Below are 16534 nucleotides of genomic sequence, written 5' to 3' on the forward strand. Positions count from 1 at the left end.
GAGGGAGGGAGGGGAGGGAGGATCTAGGACGGCTGCCAGCTGCTGACAGAAAGACACTGCAACACGCACACACCACAGGGAGAGGAGTGGAGAGAGAAAGAGAGAGAGAGACACGCAGGACCAGTAAAAGTTGCCTCATTCGAACCAACAGTCAACATGTCTAAGGTAAGACGCCGACCGTCTAACTCTCAGCTTGCCATTTATGTAAAGTTATAATAATAAGTGTGTTTCTTGCTCCCTAAATGGCAAAAGTGAGCATGCATGTTGTGTTTTCACAGAAGTGAACTCCAACTCTGCTGGCTGGAAAAACTTCCAACATGGAGTTTAAACTTGCTCTTCACTACTACTTACGTATGACTGTGATTCCCGTTTTGTTGGAAATGCTTAATGAAAAAGTAGGCTACAAACTTGTGGATGGTGACGCTGCAGCAGCGGCCCCTCCCTATGAAGAAGTTTTTCCTAAGACAGCTCACCATTAACCCACTTCCTCCACAATAATAGGAGATTATTGTTGTTTTTAATGCCGAATGATGCATTCTAAATGACATCATACGTGCTGTTTAGTGTTGGGTTTACAGGTGAGAAGGCAGGTACAGGGCCACCTGACCACCAATGTTTATTTTAGAGCCTCTCTCTTGTTCTACCACATGTTTTACTCCTCTGTGACTGCCAGTATGCTAATTACACCGAAGAATTTGAACCCTGTGTGCAAATGATGAGCATTAAATTGCATGTTGTGGAGGGAATTTCAGTCATATGTTTGAGAAAGTGCTCCGTAGGGCCTCCTGTGCCATTTTTCCTGTGCTAAAATGTTAGAAACTAACAACAATGATGTATTTTAAAAGATTAAAATCCAAATATTACAATAAGTGAAGTCATTTTACAGGAAAAAAAAGAAATGCAGCAGAATCAGCAATAAACTGCGAAAAAAACATACACATTTCCAATGGCCGCTATAACACGACATACCCTGCCAAATTTATTTGCAAAGCACTTTAATGTCAAAGGTGTCAGATGCTTTAGTTTATGATATTGAAGTAAAAAACAGGCAATAAAAAGCAGTGGTGTGCTCTTAGTGTTTGCAGAGGTGAAGGGCTTGCAGTGGCTTGTGCTGCTTCAGTCATTCTTAAAAGAACAAGGGTGTGGTGGTTTTTTTTTTTTTCCTGACAAAGTTGCTGGCCTGCATGCACGGAATAACTGTAGCTCGTGCTGGGACACTGCATGTTTGTTTGAGTGCTGTTTAATGCTGCACTTTACATTGAGAAAGCCCTGATTGCCTCACTGGATGCTTATTGGAATGTTCTCACTGTGTGTCTGATTCAAAATGTTAATGTCTCTACAGGACCCAACGTAAAACAACACACAGAGACCACATAAAACGCATTTTAGTTCCATTCTGTTGTATGTTGCTCCAATGTACACCGTTATCGAGCTAACCTTGACGGCTTGGTCTATTTCCTGCTTAGTAAATCGGGCCGTAGTGCATCATCTGCAAAGACAAATGGTTTCTAAATGTAAAAAATGCTACCTCTTTCTTCAAGCCTTTATGTCATTATTTGTAATAGAATCAATCTTATTTAAAATATATTTAATAGTTTAATTAGTATTGGTGCCTGCAAGGTTTTGTGGCACAACAAATATACTGTATACAAAACAACATAGACAGGTGGTGGATGCACCATGGGATGACACACAGTGGTCGTCGACATCGTGCATTTCTTATTCTAGTGGCCACGTTTCACCAGCCGGATGATTTTTAAGGTGAAGGGACTTTGCAGACAACCTGTTCCACTGGTTAAAAGTGGGCAGTGGTCCCTGTGGTCTTAACTGAAAAGCCTTGTGGTAAACACTGGGCGCGCTACTACAACACAGTGCTCAATTTTGGGCTAATAATTGCTCTCCAAGGTGCTTTTTCCAGAGCCAAAAAGGTGTAAACCACTAGTGACAATACATTGCAACCCCGAAAATTAGAAAAAACTATAAAATGTGTCTGCCTTTCCTTCTGTCTCCTGTGTAGTACTCAGACTTGGAAGGTGCCATCAACACGCTGGTCACCCAGTTCCACTCGGCGTCTTCCGACAACAGCGGCACGCTAAAAGTGGATGAATTCAAAGGTCTTTTGTCCTCTCAGCTGCCTAACCTGGGCAAGGTAAGGGTGCTCTCACAAACGCGTTGCCTCTCAGCCTCCTGTGTGAGCAGTGTGTGTTAGTCAGTTGTAGCCGCTCGGGTGTGGCCGCATGATTCACACAAAAGACAGTCGGAAGGAGGCCTCATGCATACACACATGCCGGCAAGCTGACAGGCAATGTGTGTGTTTCTGGCTGCTCCAGTTCTGTCATGCAAACACATCACACCACGGCTTGATTGCTGTCTCTAAAAAGATGCACCAGGAGCAAATCGAATCCATACTGACGCCGCTCACAAATCACATGTTTCTGTGTAAACAAGAGAGCACACCATGATTGATACCACTTAAGAGCCTCTCATCTCATCTCGCACATTTTTATGCAAAGCTAACAAATTGCTTGCTATGTTTTGATGCGTTCTGTCAGTGAGGGTCAGCGCCCCCTGACAAATACGGCACATGCTTTGAATTCCTATAGTTAACTGTTGCAGCGTTCTGCGCAGAAGGCACGCAGTGGACGATAAAGAGGTTGCAAGCTCTTGATTATACATGCTTGCAAGGACTTGTCAGGCCTTTGTTAGCAGCAGGTGATATATTTGCTTTCTTGGACAAAAGCTGCGGGGCTGTCACCTCGGGTGACAGGGAACGTGAGACGGGCGTATTCGCTGTTTCTGTTTTTGCTCGGTGCACCGCTTGACCTAATGTACTATTGTGTTGTAGGTAATGGCGGTTCTAACATCAGTGGTGCCCTGTGCGAGACACCCCCCAAACATTTTTCTAGTGAAATAACATTGTAGCGTGCTGGGGAAGTGCGTGTGTGGGCTTCCCAGAATGCCTTGTGTTCGTGCTGATCGCACCGTGAGTGAGGTAGTGGTTTGATTGGTTGATGAGTTGTTTTACTAAGCTGCTATTAGCAAATAATGTTTGCGCCGCCCTCGAGAGAATACCGGCATGGGCAACGTAGCCCATAGCTAAAACTGACTCGGGTTGTAGGCTTCCTTTTTTTAACATATACAGTGGAAACTTGCTCATTTCCCCATAGTAAATAATAGAAATAATCTGTTCCAGGGTCAAACTGTTGCCATGATAAAACCTTTAGTAACTGTCCATGGTCGTATATGTGTACAAAAGTGGTCAATCACTTCAAAACCAATCATTGTGTAAACTCTTTGACTGTCATGCAAGTGCAAGAAGAAGTTAACTACTGAATAATAAAGCTTTAAAACACACATTGTGACGACACGTAGCATCTAGGAAGTGTTATGCACGTAGGAAAAGAAGTTAACCACTGTATACTAAAACTAAATGATGCACTCACACTTGACTTTGATGATAAATGGTGTGCATTTGTTTTGCCGTTGTCATTATTGCTGCTTTAGCTTTATTGTACTGAGCAGCCAGGACAGAGACGCGTATGTACCGCTTTCCTCTGACGCAATCCAACTTCCACGAGCACTTTTACTGTCTGGTGTCACTGGAATTAGTCTGTTTCAGGGTCATATTGTTGCATATTGTTAACTATCTAGTATGGGTGTCACGAGGCGAGACGATACACAAGAGACGAGATTTTAACTTTACTTTTAAGAAAAGTACAATGATAAAATATTTAAAGAACAAAACAAAACTATATATTGCAGTCTACTAATTTAATATCTACTACGTTACGCTCTTCTGCATTCTGTGTGTATGCTAGCGGCCCACCCCTTGAGACAAAGAGACTGTATGACTCAAAAGGGCTCACTCCGTTCATGCTGTTTAGCCATATTGTACTGAGCAGCCAGGACAGGGGCAATTGGACTTGTATTTCTGGTTCTGTTTTTTTTTGTCTTTTTTTTTTTTTACGTTAGATCATTTTAATTTCCATTTTGAGTTATTATGATTTTAAAATTAAGAGGTTCCACTGCATATTTCACTTCCCCAGCACTCAGATCACATGACATGACATGACGTCACTTTTCTGTTGGCCAATGTTGTGCAAGCGGCATGAAAGTGTGAGTCATGGTGGTTGTCCCCGTGTTTTTGCAGGCCTTCATGTCAGAACAAGGACTGAGCGAGATCATGCGGAAGATGGGCGTGGGCGACGGCGAGGGCATCTCCTTCTCACACTTCTGGAACCTGATCCAGAATCTAGCCACCACGCAGCACGGCCTCCTCGGCGGCAACAAGGGCTCCTCGTGCAGCTGCATCCTCCTGTGAAGGCCCCTCCTCGGCACAAAAAAACACCCCCAGCTCTTGAGGTTCCATCCTGGAGCTTCTAGAACCCAGTCTGAATACAGTAGATGTCAAAGCCCACGTGCAAGGCATTCCAACATTTTTATACACTATCTTCTCTGTCTCTCAGACAGGTTTTAACATTTCCATCACACAAAATAAACGTTCCAATGCAGTCTCTCTGACCAAACCAATCCATTTTTAGTGTTTTTTCCATTAATAATCTTTCACCAGCAGAGCCTCCCTCATTTTTCTGGTGCTCCTAACAAAAAACAGGAAGAATATTCAGTAAATAAATACCTCTGGTCATACCCACAATGCATCTATGGTGTATTTCAAATGTAATGGATACAAAAGGCCACAGAGCTCTAATCATTAACTCACCCTTCCCTCCCAAATTTATCTTCACTTTGCTTTTCATGTATAGTTAGGGTGTTATGTTTACTTTTTTTAATGCATTTTATTGGCAGTTGGAGGACATTAAACCAGTTTAGAAATAATCCTGGAATAAATTGACCTCAGGGTAAATTGTAATTGACTTTAACAGAAACTCGCAGTGTTCCACCGCTTCTCATCTCGAAACACACGCTCGTGCAAACACCTGTGAAACATCTCAAATGTGTCCCTTTCGTCATTCTGCATTGGCTTTGTATTTATATTTTGTAATTCCCTGTAACCTGAGCTGTGTGACACTATCGGAAAATGATGTATGAAGCATATAAAGAAAATAGCAATACTTAAATGCATCTCAGTCATTGTTTGATCATTCATTGTGACAATTATATAAAAGAACGTATGCAGATAATTGCAATGGGTTCCAATCTGGGATGCCTCAAGATAACCAGAAATGCATCGACGTCCCGCGGGACATTAACTGAACAATATTTTTGGTCTTATCATTCTAAAGATACTACAAGCTTTTGTATTGGATCTCAGTAAGATTGTGCAAGTGTAGTACAATGTTGCACAGAGCCCCCCCCTCGCCCCCCGAAAACAAGAGGGCAAGGAAACAGGAAGACTGCTGGAATGCAAAGGTTAGGAAGGAGGTTCATTTGGCGCTACGAGGGCACAGCAAAGTAAATAGTGTTACAATTAGAAGGGAGGTGTCAAGAACATGTCTGGTGGTTCTAATGTCTACTTTGATGACGAGTGTCATGCATTACCTGAACCAGAAGCCCCTTTCACACACAAATAGCTGCATCAGGCATTTACTCGCCTACGCTTTCTATGCAGAACCCAGCCAAGCGGGATTTTGACGCAACCGTGTGCGCTTTTTTTTTTTTGTAATCCTCTTTTGCATTTTGGCTTTGGGAAATGGAACAACTTCTCTTGATAAGCCGTGATAAGCCCCCACACAAACAATTTAACCAAAGTACCCCTTTTTTTACATCGCAAAAACATGACGTTTCATTGAATAACCAGGAAAGTGTTGGACACATGGGCGGAGCCTGTGGCATGCTGCTCTGTGATTGGCTAATGTGCATTTTAGGGCGCTGTGGTTTAGGCAGCAAGTCTTATCCTTACACACAGGGAGCATCCCACCTCTGTTGCCCTTTCCATCAGGATGGTGGAAAATTGCCTGCGCGACTTTGTCCCTCTGTTATGCAGAACAGCGATGAGGGACAAAAAAGGCACACGAAAAATCAAATTCAGTAACCTTCACGGTAGTGATGTCACAAAATGCTTTGCCCATCTTCTTCTTCTTGCAGCAGCTTCACGTTTGACGCTGCGAGAGGCGTCCAGCTTCTTACCGCGTGGCTGTTTTCAGGTCACCCCGAGCTAATCCTCTCCCAATCTGCTTTTCTTCTCATTAGCCATCTTACGCTCTCTCCTTTCCCTCTCTTAATTCGGTACAAGTCTGAATTGCACTGACTGTCCATGGCCCAGCCCGTGAAGGTAAATGTGCTGGGATGAAGATCGAACCATCTCCACCAGGCTACTCCATGCTGCGTTATTGGATTTAGCTGTATGCTTGGACCAATCCTGACAGGTTGACCTTGAGTCAAACATCAGAAACGTCTGCATAGGAAGATGGAAAACATCTAAAAGGTACTTTTCCACCCAACTCTCCAATCCCTGGGTGTTTAAAGGTACATGTTAAGTGTCGCCCTGTCTGCCATATTTGAATCCAGATGGGGATTAAAGACTTGTAGACATTAAATAAACATTAACAGATTGAACAGTCTGTACTCACTGATAGCTTTTTATTCACGTCAACCCTGAAAAGGTATGTTGTGTCTGCTAGTTGTTATCTCAAAGGCCAAAAACAAACAATAGTTCAAGCAAGAATACTTCTAGTAAGAGTACTTTTCTGCATGTAAGACTGAATGAGTTGAATGAATGATACTTTATGAGCGCTCAAGCTCAACAATGACCTAAAAACTAGCAGATTAATGCACTAATTAGTCTAATAATCAGCCTTTTTAAATCTGAATCAATGAGAAAACAGTGGCATAACTACGTTGGCCAGAAATGATCCAAAGCCACAGACAGCAAAAAAAACAAAACAATAAAAAGCTGCAAATTAAAAATGGTGCAATCACATAAAAGCTGCAGGACCAAAAGACAAATGCTGCAAATGCAACTGCATGAGAGAAGTGCTGCAAATTGACAGAACAAAACACCCCTGAGGGGTGTCCGTCTTTACACTAACATTAGCTATGTACTGTAAATCAGTTGCTTTATAACATTGTCAAATATTACAGCCAACTGCTTAACAAGGACAAATGGACCTTCCACCTTCCGTACATTTCTTCCACGCAGTTGTTTTTGGGGTTTGTGCGTGTTTTGGGCCAAATCTTCCATCATAATATGGTTTTATTACTAAAAGTAGTGCATACACATGGTAAGTCACCTTGTTTGCAATAAATAAGCTCCATTTTCACTAGTTCGTTATGTTACCTATTTATCAGAATTTCTGTTGTATATATCTCCAATTACTATTGTTGAGAAATCCGTTTTGGGGTGCACCAAACCGTGGGGTTGTGCTAAACCTTGCACCGGCCCTGCTGCTGTCCGGCTGCTATGCTAGCCGTTGTCCTGCAGGCGGAGGCCAGCTACAGTCTAGTGGTGGGAGGAGGCTGTTTGTTGACATAGTAAAGACCCCACTCTTTCGCGCACTCTCCACGGTCAGCGTTTTCTCCTCGTTTGTGTTCGCCTCAGAGGAGAAACCGAGGAGAAAGAGGACGCGAGCGACGCTAAAGATGTAAGCTAACTTTAACGATCAATCAAAACCCGCTTGCTTATCGCTGTAATAATGTGTTGCACAGACAAATACTATCCCTGCCACAAGATGAAGGGGCGAACAGGTTGTTTTTAATGCTAATGTTAACGTTCAGTGATGTGTTTCGCTTAGTTTAGTTTAGTTTATCGTGCCTGCTGAGCTCAGTTTTCCTCGCCGCCAATTATTCTGTTAACTGGCTTGGAGGGAAGCTAACTGTTAGCATATGGAGGCTAGAATGCTACGCTCCATGTGTGTATCCATGTGATGTGGGTCCCATGAAACCACTAAAAAGGTCAATAAGAAGTCAAAAAATAGGCTCTCAGATGATACTTTGTAAAAACAAGTGAGCCTTCAGTTAATTTTTACATCATTTAGCATAAAATCGCTGCTTAATAGTAACCTGTTGTACCACCACAGTGGTTGAATAGTGCAACATCTATCTATTTAAGTGAGTTGTCAGTGTTCGTGCAATAATAGTATTTATTCATAAGTGGTCATGCACTCTAATGTCTGCCTCTAACCTGTGCCCCCCCCCCCCCCCAGCTGTTTCAGTGATGGTCGCCCCTGCAAATCAGAGAATGTGGTCTCAGGGAGGGTTGCCGCCCCTCCTAACGACGACCCCTTGACGCCGTGGGCCCTGTCAACTTCCCGCTGCGATGGAGAGTTGTCGTCCTCACTTGCTGCCCCTCATTGTGGCTCTCCTGGGCTTTCTGAGCTCGTGTGTGAACCCCCTGACCTCCAGGGTCTCCTTCCCCATAGGTGAGTAGACGTCATGGCATCGCTAATATGGATTCCAAAATAGTAAACTGTGGCATCGCATATTATGCGTTATTCCACTCCCTGACATGAATCATCCAATCATCACATGATGTCTAGAGTTTTATCTTCGACATCCAAATGTATTGTTGTTTACGTGAGTGAGAGTCCCTAATCTCAGTGTGAAACCGCGTGTGATGACAGGAACCCCCGGGAGACATCTCACCCGCTTCAGCAGCCCCGACGTGGGTAACACCACCACGCTGCTGCTCAGCGACGACGGAGATACGCTCTACGTGGGAGGGAGGGATGCAGTGTTAGCGCTGGACGTTAGCCTCAAGGACGCCATTGTACTGAGGCGCAAGGTGAGTGGAAGGCGTCCCCATGTTTCATGACTCACTAGCAAGCTGTAGTTATACAGTATATCACAGAAAGTGAGTACACCCCTCACGTTGCAGCAGCCAGACAATAACGGTTTCAGTGGCTAACAAATCTACGCTGCGATACAAGTTGTACATGGAGCTCTTGTTGTGTCTCCTCTATTAGCTGGACTGGAGCCCTTCAGAGAAAGACCTGGACCAGTGTTCCATGAAAGGCAAGAAAATGGCAAGTAGCTTTGTTTGCACACAGTTTGAAAATGACGCCCAAACTCCAAAGTTCAGTGTGGCAAATCAGCAAGCCAAAAGCACGCGCCACTCTCTCACACACACTTGCTGTTGCTGCATCATGCAAAAAAAAAAAAAAAAGTAACCAAAATATTAGAAACACCGCTGAAAGTCAGCATTTGTGCCGGCGGAATTGCAGGATGTGTTTAACACTTTGGACATTTTTAGCTTGTGAAACATCATATTTAGCAGAAATTGTGTTAATATGACAACTTACATTCAAAATGAAAATATATGATGATGAATAAAATAAAAATAATAAAAATACTACTGCATTGCATCTCCCTTTGGGGATGAAAACTGGCATGATTAATTTATTCAATGTAAATTCATAATACATTGGCTTGTGCATAAATACACACAATACTTAATATGTTTAATAATGCTTACATTTCCACAATTAAAATGTCCCTTTTAAACAATAATAAATAAATATAATGAATTACAAGTTTAAGAAAAAAATGCATGTGACAGTCGAGACCTGACGGCAATTAGTGAATTTCCACAAAGGAGGATTCAATATTAATAAACGGTATATTTTCATACTTAGAGCATAGAAAATCTGTTTGTGACTTTTTGAATAAAATGTTTACCATTGCTAGAGCCCTGTAGACATGACATAGTCGCCTTTACACTCCTATTATTCGTTGATTACAACACATTCCGCAACGCTAATGCGCAGGCTGTGGTCTCACAGTTAGCCTCCAATTTATTTGTTCTAAACTTAAGAAAGTGTTTCAAACGGCGTGTGGAAGAAGGACAAAGTAAGAAGCCAAAAACGTACCACTTCCACACAGAATGGGAGGAGAACTTTTTTTTTCACTCTATCATGTCGGACATGTCATGACTGACTCCATGCAGGGTTAAGGTAATGTAATGTCTCATCGCTGTAACACTACGGCTGCCTTGTGTCCAGAATAGTGCCGCGATAGAGTGAGGGAGCGATGTGCGAACCGCAACGTAGCGAGGGACGACTGTATACTGTATTTACTGTGTGGCTGGAAATCTTAAAAACGTTGCCTTATTTTTTGCTCCCCTTTTTTCCAGACGGACTGTCCTAATTTCATCCGCGTGCTGCAGTTCCTGAATGCCACCCACATCTACGCCTGTGGAACCTTTGCCTTCAGTCCGCGTTGCATCTACATTGTAAGTTTGTGGGTTTGGTTGGCAGTCTACACAGCCATGCAGACCTAGCTCACATCTAGCGGCGCGCTTTTAGAACTCCGAGACGTTAACGGTGAGCCTCAAGCCTGACGAGGGACGAGGTCGCTGCCCCTACGACCCGTACCAACGCAACACCGCTATCACCGTCGGTATGTTACGTCGAGCCGGATGATGTTGTGTTTTGAGGCTGTTGCTTTTAACGGGTTGCGATCCGTCCCAGATGGAGAGCTGTACACGGGCACCGTGGCCGACTACAGGGGCAACTGGCCGTTAATCTCCCGCCACCTCAGCGAGGGCGCGCGTGTGGACCTCAAGTTGGATGACAGCTTGGGATGGCTGGAGGGTAAGGACATAGCGTCACCGTAGAGTTTGCATAACACTAAAGTGTCGTGAATGTGTTTCTGTAGATCCAACCTTCATCAGCTCCACCTTCATTCCCGATGAGGGCAAAATCTACTTCTTCTTTAGCGAAGTGGGCAGAGAGTACGACTTCATTGACAAGTTTATCGTGTCTCGCGTTTCCCAAATCTGCACGGTAATGACCCTGTTGTCATGTAACAACGCAGTGCATTTCTTAAGCTGCAATAAGAAACCTTGCACTCCTTCTTCAGAGCGACGTTGGGGGCCAGCGGACGCTTCAGCGGCGCTGGACCACCTTTGCCAAAGCTCAGCTGCTGTGCCAGGCGGACGGCGAGCTGCCCTACAACGTGATCCAGGACATCGACAGCCTCCCGCCAACAGAGGGCGCGCCTGCCGATGGCACGCTTTTTTACGGCATCTTCACCTCTCAGTGGTCAGTAAGGGTCATGTGATTTACTGTATGACACTTTGCCTTTAGTCAGCCGACAGTTTAAAAAAATGCATTTTTAATATTTTATTCTGTATTTTTAGAATGGCGTTTCACTACCAGGCCAATCAGTGTATAAAGATAATAAATAAAATAATACATATAATTTGAAAAGTATATATTTTCAAAATTTGAAAAAAGTGAAATAAAGAAAAAAAAAAAGGAGGGCTGCCAATATTTCCAAGGGTTATTAAAAATGATGTATTTTGTCTTTTGTTAAACATTTATTTCTTTGAATAAATTCAATTACATTGTAGCCAACGGCTGTCATTATTACATTTGTAATAAAGTCTCATTTTTACCATTGTTAGTATTATTTCAGTGTATTTGTGTCAAATGTTTGAATGCGTGGAAAACGCGGTGTAAAGATGCCAGGGGAATTTTTGCCGGATCATTTTTTTTCTTCTCCGAAAAACAAAACACTTCATATGAAGCTGACTCTGGAGTGGTTCCCGTGTCATTGCTCTTAATACTATGCAACACGTGATTGATCAGCAGCTGCCCTCATGGCTTCACAATGCTGTCTTATCTCTTTTTTTATGTGTTGTGGCGTCATGTGTGCTTTTATTTGTTTCCGTCACACAGGTCCGTCAACTCGGGGCAGTCAGCCGTGTGCTCGTTCCGCTTGTCGGACATCAGGTCGGCCTTCTCGGGCAACTACAAGGTCCTGAACCGCGACACGTTGCAGTGGAGCACGCAGGTTCAGGAGAAGGTCGCCAACCCGGGCGAGGTAAATGCTCGCTATTACCTTTTCGATGTGCCTGCGGGTTTAGGATCCTTGAGGTCGAGCCCCGATTTGTTCATAATCCAAAACCATTTGTCCGCATGAAAAATGAATAAAATGGATCCAACTGTTGGTACTTTTTAAAATGTATTTTATTTATTTATACGCGTGTAATCAAAGTTAACCACTGTAATGTTAATGTGTTAAAACCATAAAACACTCATAAAAACTATTCAAAAGTGTAAACATTTTGAGGTACCAATATATTTTTGTACGTCAAATTAGATTATCTTGGAAGAAGCGATCGTCACTCACCTTGTGCGTGTTTCAGTGCGGCTTGCACAACGCGTCAGACAACGCTCTGCGTTTCGTCAAAGAAAACTTCCTGGCCGACGACAGCGTGCGATCGGTGGGAAGAAGTCTGACACTCGTGTCCGCCGAGCACATCTACAGCCATCTGAGCGTCCAAAGGGTCCAGGCTGCCAACAACGTGGACTACACGGTCCTCTTTCTCCTCACAGGTGCTGACACAGTGTCGTCTTATGGGACGTTTCACAAATTATGAAACGTAAACGGCTGTAAAACACAAATAAATTCTATTGTTTCAGAGTCGGGCTACCTTCACAAAGTGGTGCTGCTGCAAAGCGGCGCCCACATCGTCGAGGAGGTGCAGGTTTTTGAGAAACCGCAGCCTGTCAAGAACCTGAAGCTGTCCATACCCAAGGTGCACCCCAAGAAAGATGTCAGTGTTATATTCAACATGACGTATAACAGCACGCACGTCCTTACAGGGTGTGATATACGTCGGTACATCAGAGGGTGTGCTCAGGCTCCCAACAGCCAACTGCTCTTTTTACTGGACCTGTGCTCAGTGTGTCCTAGCCCGAGACCCCTTCTGCGGGTGGGATCCCTCCCTCCGGGCCTGTGTGACGGTTTCCAGCGCCCACGCTAACCTGTGAGTCTTCATCATGGTTTAATTCTATCTTCGGTCATCCCCTTTTGGGCTGACTGACGCTGTCCTCTTCTTAGCGGCCAGGACATAGAGAGCGGCAGCGTGGAAAAGGTGTGTAAAAGTGTTGCGTTAACGCACAGAGCCCAGTTTGGACCCAACAACTTGCCTGCAGGTAAGCATCGCATGTCTAGTAGCTGCTGCTTTTGGCTAAAAAAACAAACAAACTGTGATTTGCTGATTTGTGCACGACAGAAGATGGCAGAACTAGAGAGCTCTTATATAGAGCAGGTGCTGCAGGTCTGTTGGAGGTCTTGAGCTGTTACCTGTACATCACCTTCCTATCCCGCAGGTGAGCTGGTGTCAGTGTCTCTAAACGAGGTGGTGCGACTGCAGTGTCCTGCCGCGTCCCGCCTGTCCCGCCAGTCCTGGGAGCGTCCCAACAGCCGCCTGTCCTCGGATCTGTATCTGCACATGGAGGACAGCAGCCTGAGCTTTGTGGCCACCCCGGCCACGCTGGGCCACTACCTCTGCCTGTCCACGGAGAACGGCTTCCAACAGACTATGGCCATCTACCACGTCAGACAGAAGAGCAGCCCCCTGCCTCAAACGCCCACCAGTCAGGGATGGCCGCAGAAGCACCCCTGGCCTACGGAGTGGCAAGCCAGGCCCAAAAGGACAGAATCCAAGCAGGCTGAGCCGACGCTGACCAGCGGGGACGCTCAGACGACCACAGGGCAGCTGGGCAGGAACTTCACCCTGTGGATGGTGAAAAGGGCGCCCAAAGAGGCCGCCTTCCGAGACGGTGAGCCTCTGATGTCAGGATCGAGTCCCTGCTACCTGAAGGAGCTGGTGGTCGTGTCGGTCCTCTTGGTGCTCTGCCTCAGCCTGCTTCTCACCATTTTGCTCTATGGCGCCAAACAGCGATGGCGCAGTCGCACCGCCCCGCAGGCGCCAGGCACCCCCTGCCGAGACTCAGACAGAAGGACCCCCGTGGAGCACGAGGCCCTGCGGGGGAACCCGTGTCAGAGCAAGCGCAACGGACACATCCAGCATGGCGGACAGGCTAGTGGCGTGCTCTGTAACGGAGCACTCACAGGCTCCAACGGCCACTTGCCCAACACGCCCATCTGAGTATTTATTACTGGGGAGGCCCTCCACGGACACACATGGTGACAAGTCTGTTTCCAAAGCCGACCCTCGGGGTTGGGAACGGTACAGGACGCGATAGGACGAAAGACTGTGGTACTTTAAATGTTGACACATGACGGGTTAGCTGCTACAAAGGAATACTAGGACCACACTGACGGGAAAAAGAATATAATAGTATAGTATATGAATAATATAATAGCAAAACATTTGGCAAAAGTCATCATTTTACAAGAATAGAGTCCTACCTATCAGGGGAAAAAAATAATGTAATGAGAATAACATCTAAATCAGGGGTGGGAACCTTTTCGGATAAGAGAGCCATGAGAGCCACATATTTTAAAATGGATTTCCGTGAGAGCCAAATCATATTTTTTAACACTGAATACACCTAAATTTGACAATTTTACAATATAATAAGTCTGAATGTATTCTTTTGAACAACATTGTTATACTGAAGCTAACCAATAACAGATTAAAATACTGGTGCTGCATGGTTTTGCGGCATCTTCTTAATCAAAAGGGTTTGCGCTGCAGTATTAGCTAGCTGACTATTTGATTAAAGGAGGGAAGTTTACATCCTGACCTCTGACCTGGGTAGGCACCGCTTTATCCAGTCATCAAGTTTTGGTTTCTGACCTGGAAAATATGGGAAGCACAGCTGGCACTGGCTCTGGCCACCCGCATCACGGTAGAAAATGGATGGATGGTTTCAAATACATAAAATTACATTATTTTTAACACTGATTCCTGTAATGTTTTACTTTAAAATGTCAGCGAAGAAAAATTTCAAATCAATTTTATTTTGTTAAGAAATGTGCCACATCTGGCTCCTGAGCCATAGGTTCCCTACCCCTGGATAAGATCTAAATATAATGAATATTTACCATTTTTTTTAAAGACAAAAATTGTAATATTAGCATTTTTGGAATTATTACTACTCATAGTAATTTGATGTTATTCTCATTTGTGATTTTTTTTTGTAGTTGTTGCTGTTGTAATATTGCACTTTTATTCTCGTAAAAGTTCTACTTTATTCTTACGTTATAATTGTAATTTTATGACTGTATTGTTGTATTTTTTTCCCTTTTCAGTGTGGCCATAATACTCCTTCTCTAAGATGCCCTGTGGCTGCAAAATGAATGTTTTTCATGTGTTTTCGCTTAACAGGAACGGTACCTGTGAAGACGAGCTAGCTTTTGATGCCATGTGACTGCTACAGGTACACTTCCTAAACATTTCATACAGAGTACAAAATTAAGTAGGATTCCGTACCAAAAAAAAATGCAAAAATGAGTTTTTGGATTGAATTTTTAAAATAATACAAGGCAGTTGTTTGCACAGTCTGGTCACATTATGATCTCACCACGGAGCTTCACTTTTTTTGGTATGATTTCGTACTAAATTCTCGTGTCCCTGATCATTCCAACGGCGATGACTCTACCTTCAGCTGTCTGACTATTATGGGATAGCATTGCACACGTGCCTTGGCTAAACGAGTTGCTGTGAATGACCCACTCTTGGACCCTAAAATAATGTGACTATTCAACAATTTCAAGTGCACGTAGTCTTGTGCTAACGCGAGGTGGTCGCTTGAAGCAGTTTTAATGTTGTGAAACAGGGTGAACATGTTGTACTAGGCTGGATTTAAATGTTAGACTTCTCTGTGGAGAATCAGGACCAAATAGGATGAGTTTTTACTAGTGGAGACTCGTTTTTTTGGATGTATTTTATGCCTTTGTCTTGCCTTTTGTGGAACAAGCATCACTTGTTCTTACCACGACACATTTCCATTGTGGTGTTTTGGGGACCGTTTGGAAATGACCACTCCAGTTAATTAAAGTCTTCAGCCTCAAACGGTGTCTTTGTGTACTGTATACCGGAAAGGTGAGACAAGATGGGACACGTTGAGGTGGAAAACGACACAACTCAGAAGTTCCCAGCGGTTCATAAGTCTGGTAATTCCAACGGTAATTGGCTGGAATGTGACGTGTGGTGGAATGCTATATTTTCACATCTGGATCAAATCCTGCTCGACTGCAGGGGAGAACACAGCTGTCCCTACAAAACACCAAATGAGCCTTCCTCTGAAGGGTCAGCAGAGAACACAAAAAGAGACAGCGAGTATATCGGTACGTCACTAAGGCTGAATGCTACGAGCTATCTTAGCAAGAGTGCCAACTAGCGCGGCTAACTTTTAGCTTTGACTGATTTCTAACGTTCACGTACAAAACTCGCATTCTAAATACGCCATCGCATCCCACTCTATTCCCCTATCATCACTTGGTTCAACCATACAGCTAAATAGTGTTGACGTACTTGGTGCGCACAAATTCAAAACAGATAAAAAATAATGGCAGTGCTAATTCCGTTAGCCTGTAGATATTCATAGCAAGCTTGTGGGGTACCCCTCTGATTAAGTATAAGTATGGGGGATAATAGCGTTGGCCATACATAAATGTGAACGACTTTATGAAGTTGGTGATTGGCCGCTAGGGGGCACACTGTAAAACCAAGGACGCGCTTGAGTGACACTTTGGCGACACCATACGGCCAAATTCCAGATTGCACCATGGCAAAGGCACAACTGTCAAAATACAGTATTTTAATATTAAAAATAATCACCCCGTTAAAACAATTGAGGCACTTATTTTAACAAGGTGACCATCATGTCATTTTATTATGACGGCATACTTGACACATGGCTTTTTAATGACCAGA

General features: G+C 44.0%; 2 protein-coding genes across 3 annotated transcripts; both read left to right on the forward strand.

The window, feature by feature from the left end:
* Window positions 1-4: 4 nt before the first annotated feature.
* On the forward strand, window positions 5-5082 carry s100v2 (S100 calcium binding protein V2). Its single transcript, XM_054764521.1, has 3 exons — window positions 5-165; window positions 2018-2149; window positions 4151-5082. Exons 1-3 carry the CDS (start codon window positions 157-159, stop codon window positions 4319-4321), a joined length of 312 nt encoding a protein of 103 aa, XP_054620496.1. The 5' UTR covers window positions 5-156; the 3' UTR covers window positions 4322-5082.
* Window positions 5083-5865: 783 nt separating this feature from the next.
* sema4ab (sema domain, immunoglobulin domain (Ig), transmembrane domain (TM) and short cytoplasmic domain, (semaphorin) 4Ab) lies at window positions 5866-15682 on the forward strand. Of its 2 annotated transcripts, none has more exons than XM_054762914.1 (15): window positions 5866-6385; window positions 8103-8318; window positions 8520-8680; window positions 8862-8921; window positions 10028-10126; window positions 10200-10293; window positions 10365-10487; window positions 10552-10679; window positions 10756-10937; window positions 11577-11721; window positions 12047-12236; window positions 12324-12439; window positions 12507-12670; window positions 12745-12839; window positions 13017-15682. In XM_054762914.1, exons 2-15 carry the CDS (start codon window positions 8216-8218, stop codon window positions 13796-13798), a joined length of 2442 nt encoding a protein of 813 aa, XP_054618889.1. In that variant the 5' UTR covers window positions 5866-6385; window positions 8103-8215; the 3' UTR covers window positions 13799-15682. The 2 variants fall into 2 exon arrangements, with proteins under 2 accessions (XP_054618889.1, XP_054618888.1); XM_054762913.1 differs by lacking the exon at window positions 5866-6385 and adding an exon at window positions 7368-7541.
* The last annotated feature ends 852 nt before the right edge of the window (window positions 15683-16534 follow it).

This window comes from Dunckerocampus dactyliophorus, chromosome 20, assembly GCF_027744805.1.
Source record: "Dunckerocampus dactyliophorus isolate RoL2022-P2 chromosome 20, RoL_Ddac_1.1, whole genome shotgun sequence".
In the NCBI taxonomy this organism is placed as follows: domain Eukaryota; kingdom Metazoa; phylum Chordata; class Actinopteri; order Syngnathiformes; family Syngnathidae; genus Dunckerocampus; species Dunckerocampus dactyliophorus.